Genomic DNA, 15,655 nt, shown 5'->3' on the forward strand with positions numbered 1-15,655 from the left:
GAAGTGGCAGTTCCAAGTCATTTATTCATTCAACAAACGTTTGGCAGTGAAAGGAACATACAGTTCAGTAACAAAATACTTCGTACAGAAATGGACTTCTCTTTCCGACTCAACATGCCCCACACTTTCTCTGGCTCACTCCATCTTTTGCTCCTCCCGGGGCGGGGGGTGGGGGGACTTTGGAGAGCACCACACGGACCTGCCTTGGGGCTGGGAAGGGGAAGGGGAGGGGAGCCCAGCTGCGGGCTGTCCAGGGGCAAAGGCCTGCGGGCATCCGGACAAAGTCCCGTGGTCCCTTCGGAGGGAAGCAGAAACCGCCTCTGACTGCCCCCTCAGCTGCCCTTCTACGCTGTGCCCTTCCTACGCTGTCGTCTATGGCTGATGCCTGTGGGGAGAGCAGCCATGATGCCTTCAGGGATGGCTGATGCCTATGGGGAGAGCAGCCGCGATGCCTTGAGGGGCGCGGAGACTGTCGGGGGGAACTGCTTGGCATCCAGCTTGTCCTTGTACTGTAGCTCGGGGGTGGCCAGGCGTTCACACTCCTCCCGGTCGTGAGGGCTCAGTCCGCTCCGAAGTCTGTAGCCTAAAACTTTAGCTGATCCGAACTGGAAGGGGCGGAAGCGACGGTCAGAGATGTATTTGGGGTCTAAAGCCTCACCCCCTTCCAGGCAATGTTTAGCCAGGGCCTCCCGGCGAGCCCTGAGCTTGGCCACAGCACTCTCCAGCCGGCTCTGGCCATACTGCTCTATCCGGGCCCACAGACTGCGGTTGAAGTGGACGTAGAGAGCCCAGTCCAGGTTGTTCCAGGCTCGGGCCCGAGCGGTCAGCTGCCGATCCTCAGGAGTGAGTCCACTGTTGCCGACGGCGTTGTGTCCCTGCTCACCGCCAGCCTGGGCGTTGTGCACAAACCCCACCACGTCGTCCAGGCCCCAGCACAGGGCATCTGCCAGCAGAACCAATGACTCATCAAAGTACTCGGCCACCATGACCAGGTCAAAGACGGAGTCCAGCCAAGCCAGACCCCACTGGATGAAGGACGAGGACCCCAGATCTAAAGAGGCAGGGCTGCCTGTCTGACCGTGGCCATCAGCAACAGTGGAAACAGGTTGGACGACAGCATTGGAGTCTATGGTTTGGGCTCGAGGGCCAGTGGCAGAAGGCAAGATGTGTGTCCCCGGGGCATTGGGGTCCCTGGGGGGATGAGGATTCCCTCTCTTGGGCCTCATCTCTGGGGGGAAGGGGAGGCCAAAGTCAAACCACAGTAAGTTGCGGGCGTAGTGGTCCCCACGGGCCCCAGACCGGTAGAAGGCTCGAGGACTGGCCAAGAAGGCAGCCAAGGATGGTGCCTTGCGGAAGGCCGATGAGGTGGATTTATAGTAGGAAAAAGCAGAGCGGGCCAGAGCCGCTGGGTCTCGGACAATGGAAAAGAAGAAGCTGTCCGAAGGCATGACCTGAAGGACCTGCAGAGGACACAAAACAGATAAGAGAGAAGGAGCTGAGCCTGGAGAGGGTAAAAGTAAGCCAAGGACGTGGGATCCCCAGCCTCCTCACCACCCTGCCGAGAACCCCCAGCTTCCTTCATTTCCTGCCCGCCCTCAGTCTTATCTGGAAAATGGGGATAATCACATACCCGCAGGTGGGTACCAGGGCTATTGGAGGGATAAAGGATATGAAGGCACCTGGAACAAGCTCCTGAGGAACATGATTTTCTTTGGGCTTTTCCACTTTGCCAACTTTTGCCAACAGTGTTAGTGAGTGCCTGCCTGGAAACTTTTGGTTGGGGCTTCAAGAAAGGAACTGGGGTGGGGGGGCTGTCACAGGCAATAAAAAGTAAGGGGGGCCGGCGCTGTGGCTCAACAGGCTAATCCTCCACTTTGCGGCGCCGGCACACCGGGTTCTAGTCCCAGTCGGGGCGCTGGATTCTGTCCCGGTTGCCCCTCTTCCAGGCCAGCTCTCTGCTGTGGCCAGGGAGTGCAGTGGAGGATGGCCCAAGTGCTTGGGCCCTGCACCCCATGGGAGACCAGGAGAAGCACCTGGCTCCTGCCATCGGATCAGCGTGGTGTGCCGGCCATAGTGCGCCGGCCGCGGTGGCCATTGGAGGGTGAACCAACGGCAAAGGAAGACCTTTCTCTCTGTCTCTCTCTCTCACTGTCCACTCTGCCTGTTAAAAAAAAAAAAAACAACAGTAAGGGGGAAGAGTCCTGAGTCCTGGTGGGTGTAGCCATCAGGTAGGCAGGCCAGGCCAAGGATGGCTGCAGGACAAGGCACTTTTGAGGCTCCCAGAGCATGGTGGAGAGTGAGATATCCCCCCGCAATGGAACACGGGGGAGTCATGGCTCCTTGGTAGGGTGCTGCCTCAAGAACTGCAAGACGTGATTCCACTTCTCAGCAAGACAGTGGGCATCAGGCTGAGCCACACCTTAACATGGCCCTCTAGACTGATCCATGTCAGAACCTATCTCCTGACTCCTCCAAGGGTTTCTGCATGTGAAAATGGCTTTTATCCTTGAATCTGATGTCTCCCTGTCAGGAGAGAAAAGATGTTCTCCCAACGTGTCCCATTAACGTGGACACGTCTAAAGGGCAGAGCCTGTGAACTGTCTCTTTGAAGACTGAGAGTAACAGTGAGGTGAGGAGAACAGTCAGTCTTTGGCGATCAGATGGACTTGTACAATCCCAATTCTGCCGTGTGCTAATTGTAGGCCTTTGGGCGGGTTGTTGAGCTTCCCAGAGCCTTTACTCCCCCATTGGTAAATCCAGGTTAACACTTACCTGGGAGAACATGGACATACCTGGAACATGGTGGGTGCTCAATGAGTGGTGGTCATGACAAAGGTCATTCATTATTCCAGCCACTAGAGAAACCTACCGCAAAGTCCTGGCCTTGCTCCCAACGGTGGCTCCTCAGCTGCCGTCTCCAGCTTCAACAGGGTGTCTTTGCAGCCCCTGCTAGAGTTCTGCCACCTGCACACACTTTTCCTCTTACACACGTGTGCACACCCACACACATGCACACACAATCTTTTGCTTGTGCTCTTGCTCCTTCTAGAATGCCTCACCTTCTCCTGCCTACAAAGCCTCATCCACCTTTACTTTTAAGACCCACCTTTCCAGAAGCCCCACGTCTTTTGGTGGAAACCCTCCCCACAATCCCAAACACAAACACACATGCACACCATGGGAGAAACTGTGACTTTGGAGAAAATGCACCTGGGTCCAATTCCAGTTCTGCTACCTTCAGTTAGCGGAGGTCATTTGTGTAATTAGAGATGCTTAGAATCTCTTCCTGGCAAGGTGTTGGCACTCAGAAAGGATTCCGTCAAGGCTAGCTCCTTCCCTGTATGCTTTTATTTGCCCATTGGTTTTTCCTCCTGCAGGTGCCTGCATGTGTCTGTGTGAGCACGAGTTCATGTGCTTGCCTCCCCCAAAGGAATGAGGCTCCAGTCGTGTCGCCAGCTTCAGCTGTGCTCACCCAGGGGTTGTCATACAGCTGAACTTCAGAATGCGGCAGGCACGGTGAGGAGAGGGAGAGGAAGACAGGAGGCAGCGAGAGAGCAGGTGCCCTGGTAGTGACACCACATAGAAGGGACACCAGCTGGCAGGAGAGTCAGGGCTGGGGTCTGAGTTGGCAGGGGATTGACACCAGAGAATAAGTTGGTCAAGGAAAGAGACAGAAAGGGAGAAGGGGAGAACTCTGGCTCCCCGAGACTCCTAGGGAAGGGGCATCGGAGGAGATTCCATCTCTGTGCCCTCATGTCCAGCTTGTGGGTGAAGCCTAGGACACCCCCTAGGCCAGCGTCCCCCTCCCCCAGTGCACCCCTCACCTCTTTCAGGTTGAACCTCATGTGGTGACAGAGGATGTGGAAGGGGGTCTGGGTGCCCACCCCGCCCTGGGGGCGGTAGCCTTTGACCCGAGAAGCCTGGAAAAGCCTTGGGTAGCCGAACTGGTAGCGGTCGGGGAGGGCAAAGCGCAGCCCGTGGCGGTCCCCATAGCGATGAAGCAGATTCAGCACAGAGCTGCTCCCGGATTTATGTGTCTTCAGGAACACGAGTCGCTGCCGGGGTGGGCAGGACGAAACAGCTGGCCGTGGGGATGGGGCCCAGGGCTGTCGGAGCTGCAGCCCAGGGAGCCTGGGAAGAGATGGGAGGAGAAACATCCGGGCTCTCAGCAGCAGGTGGATGTCACCGCTTGTGAAAAGGACGAGCGGGCATGGAGCCACTTCTGAGTCCCCAAGAGTCACAGCCCCAGGTGGAATGGGAAGGAGCAAGTGGGGGGACATCTACCAGGAGATGGGGACAAGAGGGGAACTCACCTCCTCTGGAAGGGGCCCCCCCAGAGCTGGAGGGCAAATCCAATGGTCATGAACACTCCCAGAGCCACCCCCAGGCTCCGAGGCCCCCAGAGCCTCATGGTCCTGGTGGCAGACAGAGGGCCCATGTGGCACAGGGAAGGGGGACCCTAGAGAGGGATAGAGCCAGCGCCAGGAGCAGAGGCAGAGACAGCCCGAGGCAGCCGTGCAGCCACAGAAGGCACCGTCGGGAGATCGGGGGCTCATTCCCCAGGCCTGCTCGCAGCGCTGGTGCAGTCTGCCCCCTGAGTTAGCAGATTTTTGCCTCTGTCAGCGTCTAGAAGGGAAATGAGGGGGAAGGAGGAGAGTCTCAGGAGAGGGGTAGTTCCTTCTCTCCTGCAGTAGCTGAGATCGGTCAGAGAGGGGACAGGGGAGATGCTCCTCTCTACCAGGTCCTTCCAGGAGATCCTCCAGCTGCTCTGTCTGCTGCCCCTTCTCCTCCCAAGTGCTCCCCACCCCGCCCCCACAGTTCTCTCAGAGTCTCAGAGATTTAGGAGAGGAGAAAGGCAGAGACCCTGATCGCAATTGCAACAGCCAGTGAGACAGATCAGACCAGTCAGCGCATGGAGACAGGTCAGGGCATGGTCCAGCCCCAGGGCTTCCTCCCGAGCCCCCACCCCCCCCCCCCAAATGGGAAAGAAAAGCCTCCTCTAAGGCCAGCAGGGGAAGCCATCCCGAGGGAGTGCGGGTCAGGCAGGAGGAAGGAGGTTAGACCTCCAGCAGTGACGGAGGCATCTGCTTTCCCGCTCTCGCTCTCGGCACAGGGCAGACCCCAGCGTGGGAGAGGGGCTGGGGGAGATTTGGGGTTACTTAGGAAGCCCAGATCCCTGGACACACTTTCCAACCCCATCAGTGCACCTGGAGGAGGTTGAGAAGGTTCAGCTGAGGGGAGAGAGGGGGAGAGGAACTGAGACGGAGAGAGAGGAGGAGAAAGACACAAACACCACTCCGGAGCTGCTTCCCAATCCACAGAGAGTCTGGCTCCGCCCCTTCGGATTGCAACCCACAATCGCAGACCGCAGCCCCTCCAAGGAGCCCAGACATCCCCTCCTCCCAGACGAGCCAGAGGTGACCCCAGGAAAGGAAAACCCATCCTGCTACCCCGAGGTCCACCCCCTCTGGCATCAGCCCCAACTCTCTTCACCAGTGCAGCCTTTGGGATCCAGCCGCGACTCCCCTATTCTGAATTCCTCAGGTCCTCCTAATCCATCTCTGTCTTTTCCCGGACCCCCACCCCCACCCTCTGTGCCCTCCAGCTTTGGTAATTACTCAGTCTCCAGCCTTTTGTGGGTCCCCTCTGGGGTTCCATGAACACTTCCAGTCTCCTCCTGCAAATCCGAGCGTCCGTCCACCGGCCCCCAGCCCCGGCTTCACATGCCCACTCACCAAGCCGCAAAGGGAGCAGCAGGGGAATCGGGTCGGGCCTGCCCGCCCGCCCCAGCCACCGCCCGGCTCCTCGCGCAGCTCAACTTTCCCCACAAACTTTCTCAGCACCCAGGCTCCTCCCCTCCCCTCCCTTTGTCCCGCCAGCCAGTCCAGGCAGCCGCTTTGCTTTGATAGCCTCCCCAGCCTCTCCCTCCCTGGATCTTTCTGACAGCGCACCCAGCCCGCCCTTGCAAGACACCACTTCCCTCCTCCTTTCACTCTTAGGAATCAATTCTTTCTCTCGCCTTTCTGCAGAACAAAGGATTCTTTCAGGTGTGTGTGTGTGTGTGTGAGAGAGAGAGAGAGAGAGGAAGAGAGAGACATTGTCAGGGACCTGACAAAGTGTCCTGACCCTGAAAACGAGGTCAGAGGTGTGGTAACGGAATTTCCTGCTGTTCACAGGTGACTTTGCAGGTGCCGGAGGGGCTTCCTCACACAGTTCCGACTTGGTCCCCACACTGCTCCCCATTTGACGGATGAAGATGCTCAGGTCCAGAGGGGGGAGTCCCTTGGGGGCATCCTCAGGCCTGCTCCCGGGAGCCAGGCTGAGAGAGGCGCGGAGACAGCAGACCCAGCGCCGAGGTGGGCCTCGGCGAGACGAAGGCACACAAAGCCACACATGGGGTCCACGAAGTATCATTTATTTGCAGAACAAACACTGATTCAAACACTGAAACGTGGAATGAGGGGCTTGTGCAGATGTCAGCAGCAGCAGCCACGAGACAAGCCCTATATCTGTACTTCAGTTAAAGAAACGGGTGCTGAAAACAACTCCGTGGAACGCAAGCCCGTACACCCTCATCTCCTACTCACATCTCCCAGTCCCTGCCCTGTGCCCAGTCAGCACCCACCTTCCTCCCTTCCTGACACCAAGGGCCCCAGCCCAAAACCCCACCCCTCCCCCACTTCCAACTTCCTTAAAACCCCATCCCCCAACTGCAACTCTAAAACCCCCGTTTCTCCCCGTAGAGGTTGATCTTAAGCCCCAGCCTTAGAGGGCTGGAGAGCACACCTCCTTCCTAAATAAATACCCCGGCTCCCACCCCCCACCCGTTACCAAATGAAAAAATAAATATTGTCAACACCCACCCACCCCCAACCCCCCAGCGGGAATCTCCTGCATCTGGGGCCCCAGCCGTTCACCTGCAAGGTCTCACCTCCACACTCTCTGCAACCCCTTCGAGTCCTCCCCAGATCTGGCTGAGCCAAGAGAAGGGGAGAAGGCGCCAACGCTTCCAATGCTAGGGCACCCCTGCCCTGTTACCGTGGCCCCAGCAGGGCCAGGGCTGAGGGGAAGAGGATGAGGGCTGGCTGGGGGCGGAAAACAACAGACGTCCCCCCACTCCTGCTCCTGCCCTGGTTGTAGCGGGAGCTGCCTCCTCTACTCCCTGGGCCCTCTCTTCGAGGAGGGAGAAGAGGCCGGCCGAGCGGGGTCAGGGTTTCTGCCCCCGCCTTCCAGTCATCTGCATACTGCTGTCCCCCACCAGAGCCGCTGGCATCCTCATCTGCAGGGAAACACGGAGACACAGACATCGGGTGGACCGATGGGAAGTGGGAAAGGGGCAGGCAGCGTGAGACAGCAAGGCGGGGACAGGGAGGGGCCCGACAGCAGGGGGGGGGGGTGTCAAAGGGTGGGGATTTGGCAGAGACAAAGACAGGGAGGGTGGATACACAGGGGAGGACCGAGAACACAACAGAAGAGAAAGGGGAAAATGAGCGCCCGTGCCGGCTTCTCTGGTAAATTCCACCCGGGGGAGTTAGCCGAGTGTCAGCGCGCCGGGCTTGCCCTGCTCCCCCAGGCTGCCAGCCCCCACTCTTTCCCGGCTGCTCTGATGTTTCTGTGTCCGTGAGACCCACTCACTTCCCTCTGCCCTTACCTTCAAGGTGAGCAGGTAAGCGCCCAGTACGCGCTTGTCGGATGCATGAGTGCTAACTTATCAGGCAAAGGAGGGAACCACGTGGCGAGGAGGGAGGGGCTCAAAGGCAGGGGGAGGGGCGCGGGAACTGGGGCGCCGGGTCTCACCGTCGTCGTGCCTGTCCAGGTCGTGCCCGAGCGCGGCCGCCTTCATCCGGGCTGTGGCTGCCCGGAGCTGCAGCCGCCGCCGCCGCGTCGGCAGGTCAGGACCCGAGGCATCCACCTCCAGCTCGGGGTTGTTGAGCTGCTCGGCGACGGAGCTCCCGACCACAGGTGGCAGATACCTGCGCGCACAGCAGCCCGGAAGGCTCCCGCCGGCCCGCGCGGCCCCGCCCGGTCCTCTCCAGCCCTGTCCGGATGCCCGGCTCTCACCGGCCCCGCCCAGTCCCGGTCCAGCAGGGTGCCGCCTCCTGAGAGATGTCCACCGCCATGCGGGAGTCCCCGCACACCGTCGTCGGCAGTCCAGTCCAGAAGCCCCGCGCCCGGCCCAGCCGTTCGCGGAACTCCCACACCTGGGCAAGCGGGAGAGCACGGTGGCGCGCGCCCTCCTGCTGCCCCCAACCCCACAGGCTTGCCCCGCCCATTCACCTGCCGCCCCGTCCCCGCAGACTGCCCCGCCCATCCACCTGCAACCCCGTCCCAGACTACCCCATCCAACCACCCGCCGCCCAGACCCCCGCAGGCTTGCCCCGCCCCCGCAGACTGCCCCGCCCATCCACCTGCCGCCCCGCCCCGCAGGCTTGCCCCGCCCATCCACCTGCAACCCAGTCCCAGACTGCCCATCCATCCACCTGCAACCCCTTTCTCCCACCTGCTACTCCGCCCAGGTCCCGCCCCCGCCCGCCGCTCACCAGGCGCTGCATGTTGGTGCCTGCGGCCGTCGTGGGCCGCTCCTCCTCCGCGCCCGGTCTCCATGGTCGGCCGACCTCTTCCCGAGGCGCTGGGGCTCGGCGGTGGCGGGTCGATATCGGGTGGGGGTTCCCACATTGCTGAAAAGCCTGCGGCACAGGCAAGAGTCCCCACACCCAAACCCATTGACGAAATCCCACAGGTACACAGCACTGTCACCTTGACATCCCCCACCATACCCCACCCAGGCCTCTCCTCCAGGCCTCCCCTCCACCCTTCCCTCCACCCTTCCCTTCCCCATACCTGGGCTCACACCGACACCATCACCCACCCAGGCCTCCCCTCCACCCTTCCCTCCCCTATACCTGGGCTCATACCCACACCGTCCCCCCTCCCAGGCCTCCTCTCCACCCTTCCCTCCCCCATACCTGGGCTCACACCCACACCGTCCCCTCCCCCAGGCCTCCCCTCCACCCTTCCCTCCCCTATACCTGGGCTCACACCCACACCATCCCCCCTCCCAGGCCTCCCCTCCCCTATACCTGGGCTCACATCCACACCGTCCCCCCACCCAGGTCTCCCCTCCACCCTTCCCTCCCCTATACCTGGGCTCACACCCACACCGTCGCCCCACCCAGGCCTCCTCTCCACCCTTCCCTCCCCTATACCTGGGCTCACACCCACATCGTCCCCCACCAGGCCTCCCCTCCTCCCTTCCCTCCCCTATACCTGGGCTCACACCCACACCATCCCCCACCCAGGTCTCCCCTCCACCCTTCCCTCCCCTATACCTGGGCTCACACCCACACCGTCCCCCCTCCCAGGCCTCCCCTCCACCCTTCCCTCCCCTATACCTGGGCTCACACCCACACCATCCCCCCTCGCAACCCTCCCCTCCTCCCTTCCCTCCCCTATACCTGGGCTCACATCCATACCGTCCCCCCACCCAGGTCTCCCCTCCACCTTTCCCTCCCCTATACCTGGGCTCACACCCACACCGTCCCCCCACCCAGGCCTCCTCTCCACCCTTCCCTCCCCCATACCTGGGCTCACACCCACACCGTCCCACCCCAGGCCTCCCCTCCACCCTTCCCTCCCCTATACCTGGGCTCACACCCACACCTAGCCCCACCAGGCCTCCTCTCCACCCTTCCCTCCCCTATACCTGGGCTCACACCCACACCGTCCCCCCCCCCAGGCCTCCCCTCCACGCTTCCATCCCCTATACCTGGGCTCACACCCACACCGTCCCCCCTCCCAGGCCTCCCCTCCTCCCTTCCCTCCCCTATACCTGGGCTCACACCCACACCATCCCCCACCCAGGCCTCCCCTCCACCCTTCCCTCCCCTTTACCTGGGCTCACACCCACACCATCCCCCACCCAGCCCTCCCCTCCACCCTTCCCTCCCCTATACCTGGGCTCACACCCACACCATCCCCCACCCAGGCCTCCCATCCACCCTTCCCTCCCCTATACCTGGGCTCACACCCACACCGTCCCCCCACCCAGGCTTCCTCTCCACCCTTCCCTCCCCTATACCTGGGCTCACACCCACATCGTCCCCCACCAGGCCTCCCCTCCACCCTTCCCTCCCCTATACCTGGGCTCACACCCACATCGTCCCCCACCAGGCCTCCTCTCCACCCTTCCCTCCCCTATACCTGGGCTCACACCCACACCATCCCCCACCCAGGCCTCCTCTCCACCCTTCCCTCCCCTTTACCTGGGCTCACACCCACACCATCCCCCACCCAGGTCTCCTCTCCACCCTTCCCTCCCCTATACCTGGGCTCACACCCACATCGTCCCCCACCAGGCCTCCCCTCCACCCTTCCCTCCCCTATACCTGGGCTCACACCCACATCGTCCCCCACCAGGCCTCTTCTCCACCCTTCCCTCCCCTATAGCTGGGCTCACACCCACACCGTCCCCCCACCCAGGCTTCCTCTCCACCCTTCCCTCCCCTATACCTGGGCTCACACCCACATCGTCCCCCACCAGGCCTCCCCTCCTCCCTTCCCTCCCCTATACCAGGGCTCACACCCACACCATCCCCCACCAGGCCTCCTCTCCACCCTTCCCTCCCCTATAGCTGGGCTCACACCCACACCATCCCCCACCCAGGCCTCCTCTCCACCCTTCCCTCCCCTTTACCTGGGCTCACACCCACACCATCCCCCACCCAGGTCTCCCCTCCACCCTTCCCTCCCCTATACCTGGGCTCACACCCACACCATCCCCCACCCAGGCCTCCCCTCCACCCTTCCCTCCCCTATACCTGGGCTCACACCCACACCGTCCCCCCACCCAGGCCTCCTCTCCACCCTTCCCTCCCCTATACCTGGGCTCACACCCACACCATCCCCCACCCAGGCCTCCCCTCCACCCTTCCCTCCCCTATACCTGGGCTCACACCCACACCATCCCCCCTCCCAGCCCTCCCCTCCACCCTTCCCTCCCCTATACCTGGGCTCACATCCACACCGTCCCCCGACCCAGGTCTCCCCTCCACCCTTCCCTCCCCTATACCTGGGCTCACACCCACACCGTCCCCCCCCCCCCAGGCCTCCTCTCCACCCTTCCCTCCCCTATACCTGGGCTCACACCCACACCATCTCCCCCACCAGGCCTCCCCTCCACCCTTCCCTCCCCTATACCTGGGCTCACACCCACACCATCCCCCACCCAGGCCTCCCCTCCACCCTTCCCTCCCCTATACCTGGGCTCACACCCACACCATCCCCCCTCCCAGCCCTCCCCTCCACCCTTGCCTCCCCTATACCTGGGCTCACATCCACACCGTCCCCCGACCCAGGCCTCCCCTCCACCCTTCCCTCCCCTATACCTGGGCTCACACCCACACCATCCCCCAACCCAGGCCTCCCCTCCTCCCTGCCCTCCCCTATACCTGGGCTCACATCCACACCGTCCCCCGACCCAGCCCTCCCCTCCTCCCTTCCCTCCTCCTTACCTTTTCTGTCACCTTCACGCTGTTCTCCTGCAGATACATCAGCCCTTCGGAGACCTTCACCCCAATGGACTCAGTTGCCAGCTCAAAGGAAAAAGGGCCCTGGAGCTTCTCGGCCAGGAGCAGGAGGCCATCTGGGAGGAGGGGGTGGAAGAGCAAAGCTGTGTGAGGGGTGTCGGGTAACTAATGTTCCTGCGGACCCCCACAGGGCCTTGGTGGCGTGTTGGGGGGCAGGTTCTCAGGAGCAAAGAGCCCTCCTCATGTTGTGGCTTTAGACCCCTCCCCAGCTCACCCCCCCTCCTTGCAGAGAGAGCCCCACTCCCAGCCCTCCTCAGTGCCCTCCTCCATCCCATCCCTCACCCAGGTAGTCCCCCCAGTCAGGCTCCAGTCCCCTGTTGCTGAGACAGCCGTGGACCACGTTGAGGCAGAAGCCCCTGCAGGGCAGAAGCGAGGGGACTCCCCGGCAAAGGGGGCAGCCGACCAGACGCATCAGAGCCTGGCTGCAGCTCTCGGACACCGGCACCTGGGGACAGAGAGCGGGGCTGTGTCATCTGCACACTGTGTGGCCGGGCACAGACAGACGCCGAATGCCCTGCGTCACCTTCCCCGGGCTCCGTGTGGACAGCTGGGTGTGAGGGACTAGGGCTCCCACCTGCCAGCAGGTAAGACCACAAGGGAGGCTTCCAGCGGCCAGGTCACAGGCACTGCTGATGGAAAGGTGTGGGGATGAGGGACAAGAGGGAGCCCCTCACGGCCAAGGAGGGAGGAGGCAGAAAGGAGACAGGAGATGAACTGAAGAGTCAGGGAGAGAGGTTGGGTGGTGGGGAGAGGCCAAGCCAGGAGTCCAGCCTCCGGCACAGGGGAGGAGGAGTCACTGGGAGGTCTTGGGGACACAGAGGAGCTGATATTCCAACCTCAGACTGCTACAGAGAGCAGTCCTTAGGGGACAGCAGGGTGTCTGAGTCATCAGAGGGCATGGAGGGTCAGAGGTGGCAGGTCATGGGTCATGATCCTGTAGAGCCAGGTCCAGGCACCAGCCCCCCTCCCACCGCCCAAACACACATCCTGATTTTCTCTGGGGCACCAGGCCAGGAGGCTGATACAGGCAGGCCCAGGCCTCTGCCGTCAGATGGTGCCAGTCTCTTTCTCACGGGGTCTCCCACACCTGCCTCTCCCTCCCTGGGCCATGCCCCGACCCAGGCCTCCTTCTAACCTTGAGCGCTTCTCTGACCACATTTCGTCCAGTCTCCAGGCCCTGGACAAAGGCCCGGGCAGCCACCAGGGAACGGGTTATCTAGGGGAGAGGAAAGAGGGTGAGAGAAACCACAGAGTTGTCAGGGGTCACTCCAGTCTCAGGCCAGAAGGCTTTACCAAGGGGGTGAGCAGCAGCGGCCATCAGGCGTGTGGGGTTGTCTGGGGGTGGGTAGCGAGTAGCAGGTGGAACAGAGAGGCAGACTCAAGAGACCCGCAGGAATCACAGCCCAGGAGGATAGAGGGGAATGGGGCTTGGGAAGACATAGAGGGACTGTGTTGTAGGGGGCTTGGAGGTCGAGAGACTGCAGCTCAGGACAAACACTGACCAGGGTGGGGGGCAGAGCTCTGCCACGCGTGGCTGAGAAACGTTAACCTCTAGCAGCCCTAGCGTTCTCCTGTGTACAGTAAAGGTACTACTATGTGCCTCTCAGAGTCATGACGACAGTTAACAGAGAAACTAAGTGGAAGTGCCTCTCAACACGCAAGGCCTGTTTCAGTTAGCCGAGGCACAGGAAGTCAAGATGTTAGGATTAAGGAGAGGAGGTGGCGGGAAGGTGGCTGGGGCCAGGAGCGGGTCAGTGTCGACGTGAAAGTAGGGTACAAAAGGGAAGTGAGGGGCACCCCGTTAAAGTCAGGCGGAGGTGACTGAGGCTGGGGGGGGGGGTCACCAGGCCAGACATGGCTGAGTAGGGGAAACTCCAGAGCAGGGGTTGTTGGTTAGAGGTGAGTGGTGCACAGGTCGGAGGTGGCTGGAGCTCAGGCCTCGGGATCCCTCACCTGCAGGCGGAGGCGGCGGGGTGAATCCCCGAAGGGATGCAGAGAGCCATCAGTAGCTGAGGCCAGGCGTGTGAGGCAGAGCAGGAAGTCAGGGGAGAATCTGCGCTGGGGGTGCAGCAGGGGGAATGCTCTCTCCAGGAGCTGGGCCCAGAAATCCGCCAAGATGTCATCTAACCCCTCACCAGACTTTGCATAGTAGTCTCGCAGCTGAGAGAACAGGCCATTGAATATGGAGGCGTGCTGGGCATACAGGCGGCCGTAGGAGTGGGAGAAGAGCTGGGCCAGGGAGTGCTGGGATATTGAGAGCATCTCCTGAAAAAACTCTGCGGTAAATGCAGGGGACAGGGTGGGAGAAGGCCGACGACGGGTAGAGACGTGAAAGGGAGGCGGCAGGAGGGGATGGGGAGAGAAAAGACAAGGGAGTTAGAAACAGCGACTCAGAGACCGGGGCAGTCTGAGTGAGGGAGCACAGGGCACCAGAGAGACCCGGGGGATGGGGACGGCAGGGCTAAGCTGGGTTAGGAAGCATGCTGGGGTCAGAAGCACAGAGCAGAGGTGAGAAGGGGGTTTGGGGACCCCAGGTCCTCACCATTAAATTTCCTGTGCCGGGCAGTCAGGGAGTGGACCAGGAAAGAGCCGCTACCCTCCACCAGGCCGCGGAAGGTGGCCTCCGTGTCCCTGATGAGCCTCTGCTCTGTCTCACTGGAACAGCAGGTGTACTCCTGGGGACAGACCCGGAGGTGCTCACCTGGACAGAGGAGACGTGGAGGAACAGCGGGATGTGACAATGTGAAATTCCTTCTGTCTCCCACCTTTCTCTGCGGGCTACGCCTTCTCTTCCACCTCTCGGGCCTGTTTTCTATTGTCTGCCCCCTCATCCCCACATGACCCTACCCCCTCCTTATCATCCCTTCACCCATTCCATGTCCACTTCTCATTAGCCATGGTTTGACAGCCATCCTGCGGGCCACAGCAGTGACCACAGTGTCCTCAGGTGACCCTCCCCACACCACACACCCCAGTCCCCAAGGGGCTTGGACAGCTTCTACAGGGTGAAGAATGGGGTTTGGAGGGGTGAGGTTATTTGGTGAGCAAGAAAGTATTCTCTTAGAAGGGGCTCACATAGTGAGGGGCATCTGGCTGTGAAGAAAGAAACAGACAAGGGGGTGCTAATGACCAGGAAGGGATTCCTGGGGTGAGGGTGGAGTAAGAGCTATTATATGAACAGGATGCTTATAGTGATCCTGGTAAAGAAGTTGCAGGAGGAGAGGTATTATTGTGGGATGGCAAGATTGTCTTAACGGTCACTCTGAAAGGGAAAAGAGTTATTGTGAGATGCGGAGGAGCCCCCCCTGCCCCCCACCCCCAATTCTCTAGTCTTCCTCTTTCTCCTCACCTGAGATCAGGGTGGAAGGGATTAGGTTTAAGCTATATCTCCGCGCCCCCAGCACCTGCCGGGTCTCTGCACAACTCCGGGTGACCTTTGCCTCGCTCCCGGGTCCGGGGCCAGGACCGGGACACAGAGGCAGCAGCAGAAGCAGAAGAAGTCGCAGCGCGGACATAGCTGCAGCCGCCCCGGGACGGCAAAGTGGGTCCTAAGGAGGAAAGAAGAGCCGCCCGAGCGCCACAAGCTGGGTCCCGGCTGCGGAACTGCTCCACCGGCCAGAGAAGGAGCGCGACCCCCGAAAACTCAACACTCAGCACGGTAGCCGGACCAGGCGGCATCGGCGGAGACAATGGGAGCCCGGAGCCGGACAGGGGGCGGGGCCCGAGGCGGGGCCGCGCCAATAACGGGAAGAAGCCGGCCTCGGGGGCGGGGTCAAGGGAGAAACGAAGCCAATGTGGTAGGAGAGCTCAGCCAGGGGGGCGGGACACGGACGCTCCGAGGAGGTTGGAGGAGTAGGGGCGTGGTCTTTCTTGGAGGCGTGGCGATTTGGCTCGAAAGGCGGAACCCTGGTGGAATCTAGCCTATGGTAGTTGAGAAGCCAAACCGAAGGGGCTACTACCAGTCCAGTCCGGCGGGGAGGGATTTTGGAGGGCGCGGCCTGGGCAGGGCGGGGCTAAAGCGAGCGGCCCGCGCTCTCGAGCCCACGTGACAGGGCGGAGCTCCTGAGGGC

General features: G+C 61.5%; 2 protein-coding genes across 8 annotated transcripts; both read right to left on the bottom strand.

Moving 5' to 3' along the window:
• Positions 1–4: 4 nt before the first annotated feature.
• On the bottom strand, positions 5–5,856 carry GAL3ST4 (galactose-3-O-sulfotransferase 4). Of its 6 annotated transcripts, XM_089320979.1 has the most exons (6): positions 5,619–5,835; positions 4,314–4,626; positions 3,825–4,131; positions 2,870–2,964; positions 429–1,460; positions 5–385 (listed from the first exon to the last, which is right to left on the bottom strand). In XM_089320979.1, the coding sequence occupies exon 5, from the start codon at positions 1,446–1,448 to the stop codon at positions 429–431; it is 1,020 nt and encodes a 339-aa protein (XP_089177105.1). In that variant the 5' UTR covers positions 1,449–1,460; positions 2,870–2,964; positions 3,825–4,131; positions 4,314–4,626; positions 5,619–5,835; the 3' UTR covers positions 5–385. The 6 variants fall into 6 exon arrangements, with proteins under 6 accessions (XP_089177105.1, XP_089177103.1, XP_089177102.1 ...); XM_089320977.1 differs by lacking the exon at positions 2,870–2,964 and having other exon boundaries at positions 5,736–5,848; XM_089320976.1 differs by lacking the exon at positions 2,870–2,964 and having other exon boundaries at positions 5,619–5,842.
• A 1,030-nt stretch (positions 5,857–6,886) lies between these two features.
• Positions 6,887–15,477, bottom strand: GPC2 (glypican 2). 2 transcript variants are annotated; one of them, XM_051847747.3, is made up of 10 exons: positions 14,935–15,477; positions 14,128–14,286; positions 13,539–13,861; positions 12,721–12,801; positions 11,868–12,030; positions 11,511–11,641; positions 8,541–8,687; positions 8,062–8,201; positions 7,798–7,973; positions 6,887–7,279 (listed from the first exon to the last, which is right to left on the bottom strand). In XM_051847747.3, the coding sequence occupies exons 1-10, from the start codon at positions 15,098–15,100 to the stop codon at positions 7,035–7,037; spliced, it is 1,731 nt and encodes a 576-aa protein (XP_051703707.1). In that variant the 5' UTR covers positions 15,101–15,477; the 3' UTR covers positions 6,887–7,034. The 2 variants fall into 2 exon arrangements, with proteins under 2 accessions (XP_051703707.1, XP_089177101.1); XM_089320975.1 differs by lacking the exons at positions 13,539–13,861; positions 14,935–15,477 and having other exon boundaries at positions 14,128–14,269.
• Positions 15,478–15,655: the final 178 nt, after the last annotated feature.

Source organism: Oryctolagus cuniculus, chromosome 19, assembly GCF_051225735.1.
Source record: "Oryctolagus cuniculus isolate XC-2025 breed Fujian yellow rabbit chromosome 19, ASM5122573v1, whole genome shotgun sequence".
Lineage (NCBI taxonomy): Eukaryota > Metazoa > Chordata > Mammalia > Lagomorpha > Leporidae > Oryctolagus > Oryctolagus cuniculus.

Bases quoted from the DNA above. Each gene is read 5' to 3' on its own strand.
- GAL3ST4 (XM_002724246.6), bottom strand. From the start codon at position 4,438: ATGGGCCCTCTGTCTGCCACCAGGACCATGAGGCTCTGGGGGCCTCGG. The intron at 4,132-4,313 runs GTGAGTTCCCCT...ATCTCTTCCCAG, and splicing joins GGGGGCCCCTTCCAGAGGAG to GCTCCCTGGGCTGCAGCTCC. The intron at 1,461-3,824 runs GTGAGGGGTGCA...TGTCCTCTGCAG, and splicing joins TGAGGTTCAACCTGAAAGAG to GTCCTTCAGGTCATGCCTTC.
- GPC2 (XM_051847747.3), bottom strand. From the start codon at position 15,100: ATGTCCGCGCTGCGACTTCTTCTGCTTCTGCTGCTGCCTCTGTGTCCC. The intron at 12,802-13,538 runs GTGAGGGATCCC...CCTCTCCCCTAG, and splicing joins CCCGCCGCCTCCGCCTGCAG to ATAACCCGTTCCCTGGTGGC. The intron at 8,202-8,540 runs GTGAGCGGCGGG...CCGCTTGCCCAG, and splicing joins GCACCAACATGCAGCGCCTG to GTGTGGGAGTTCCGCGAACG.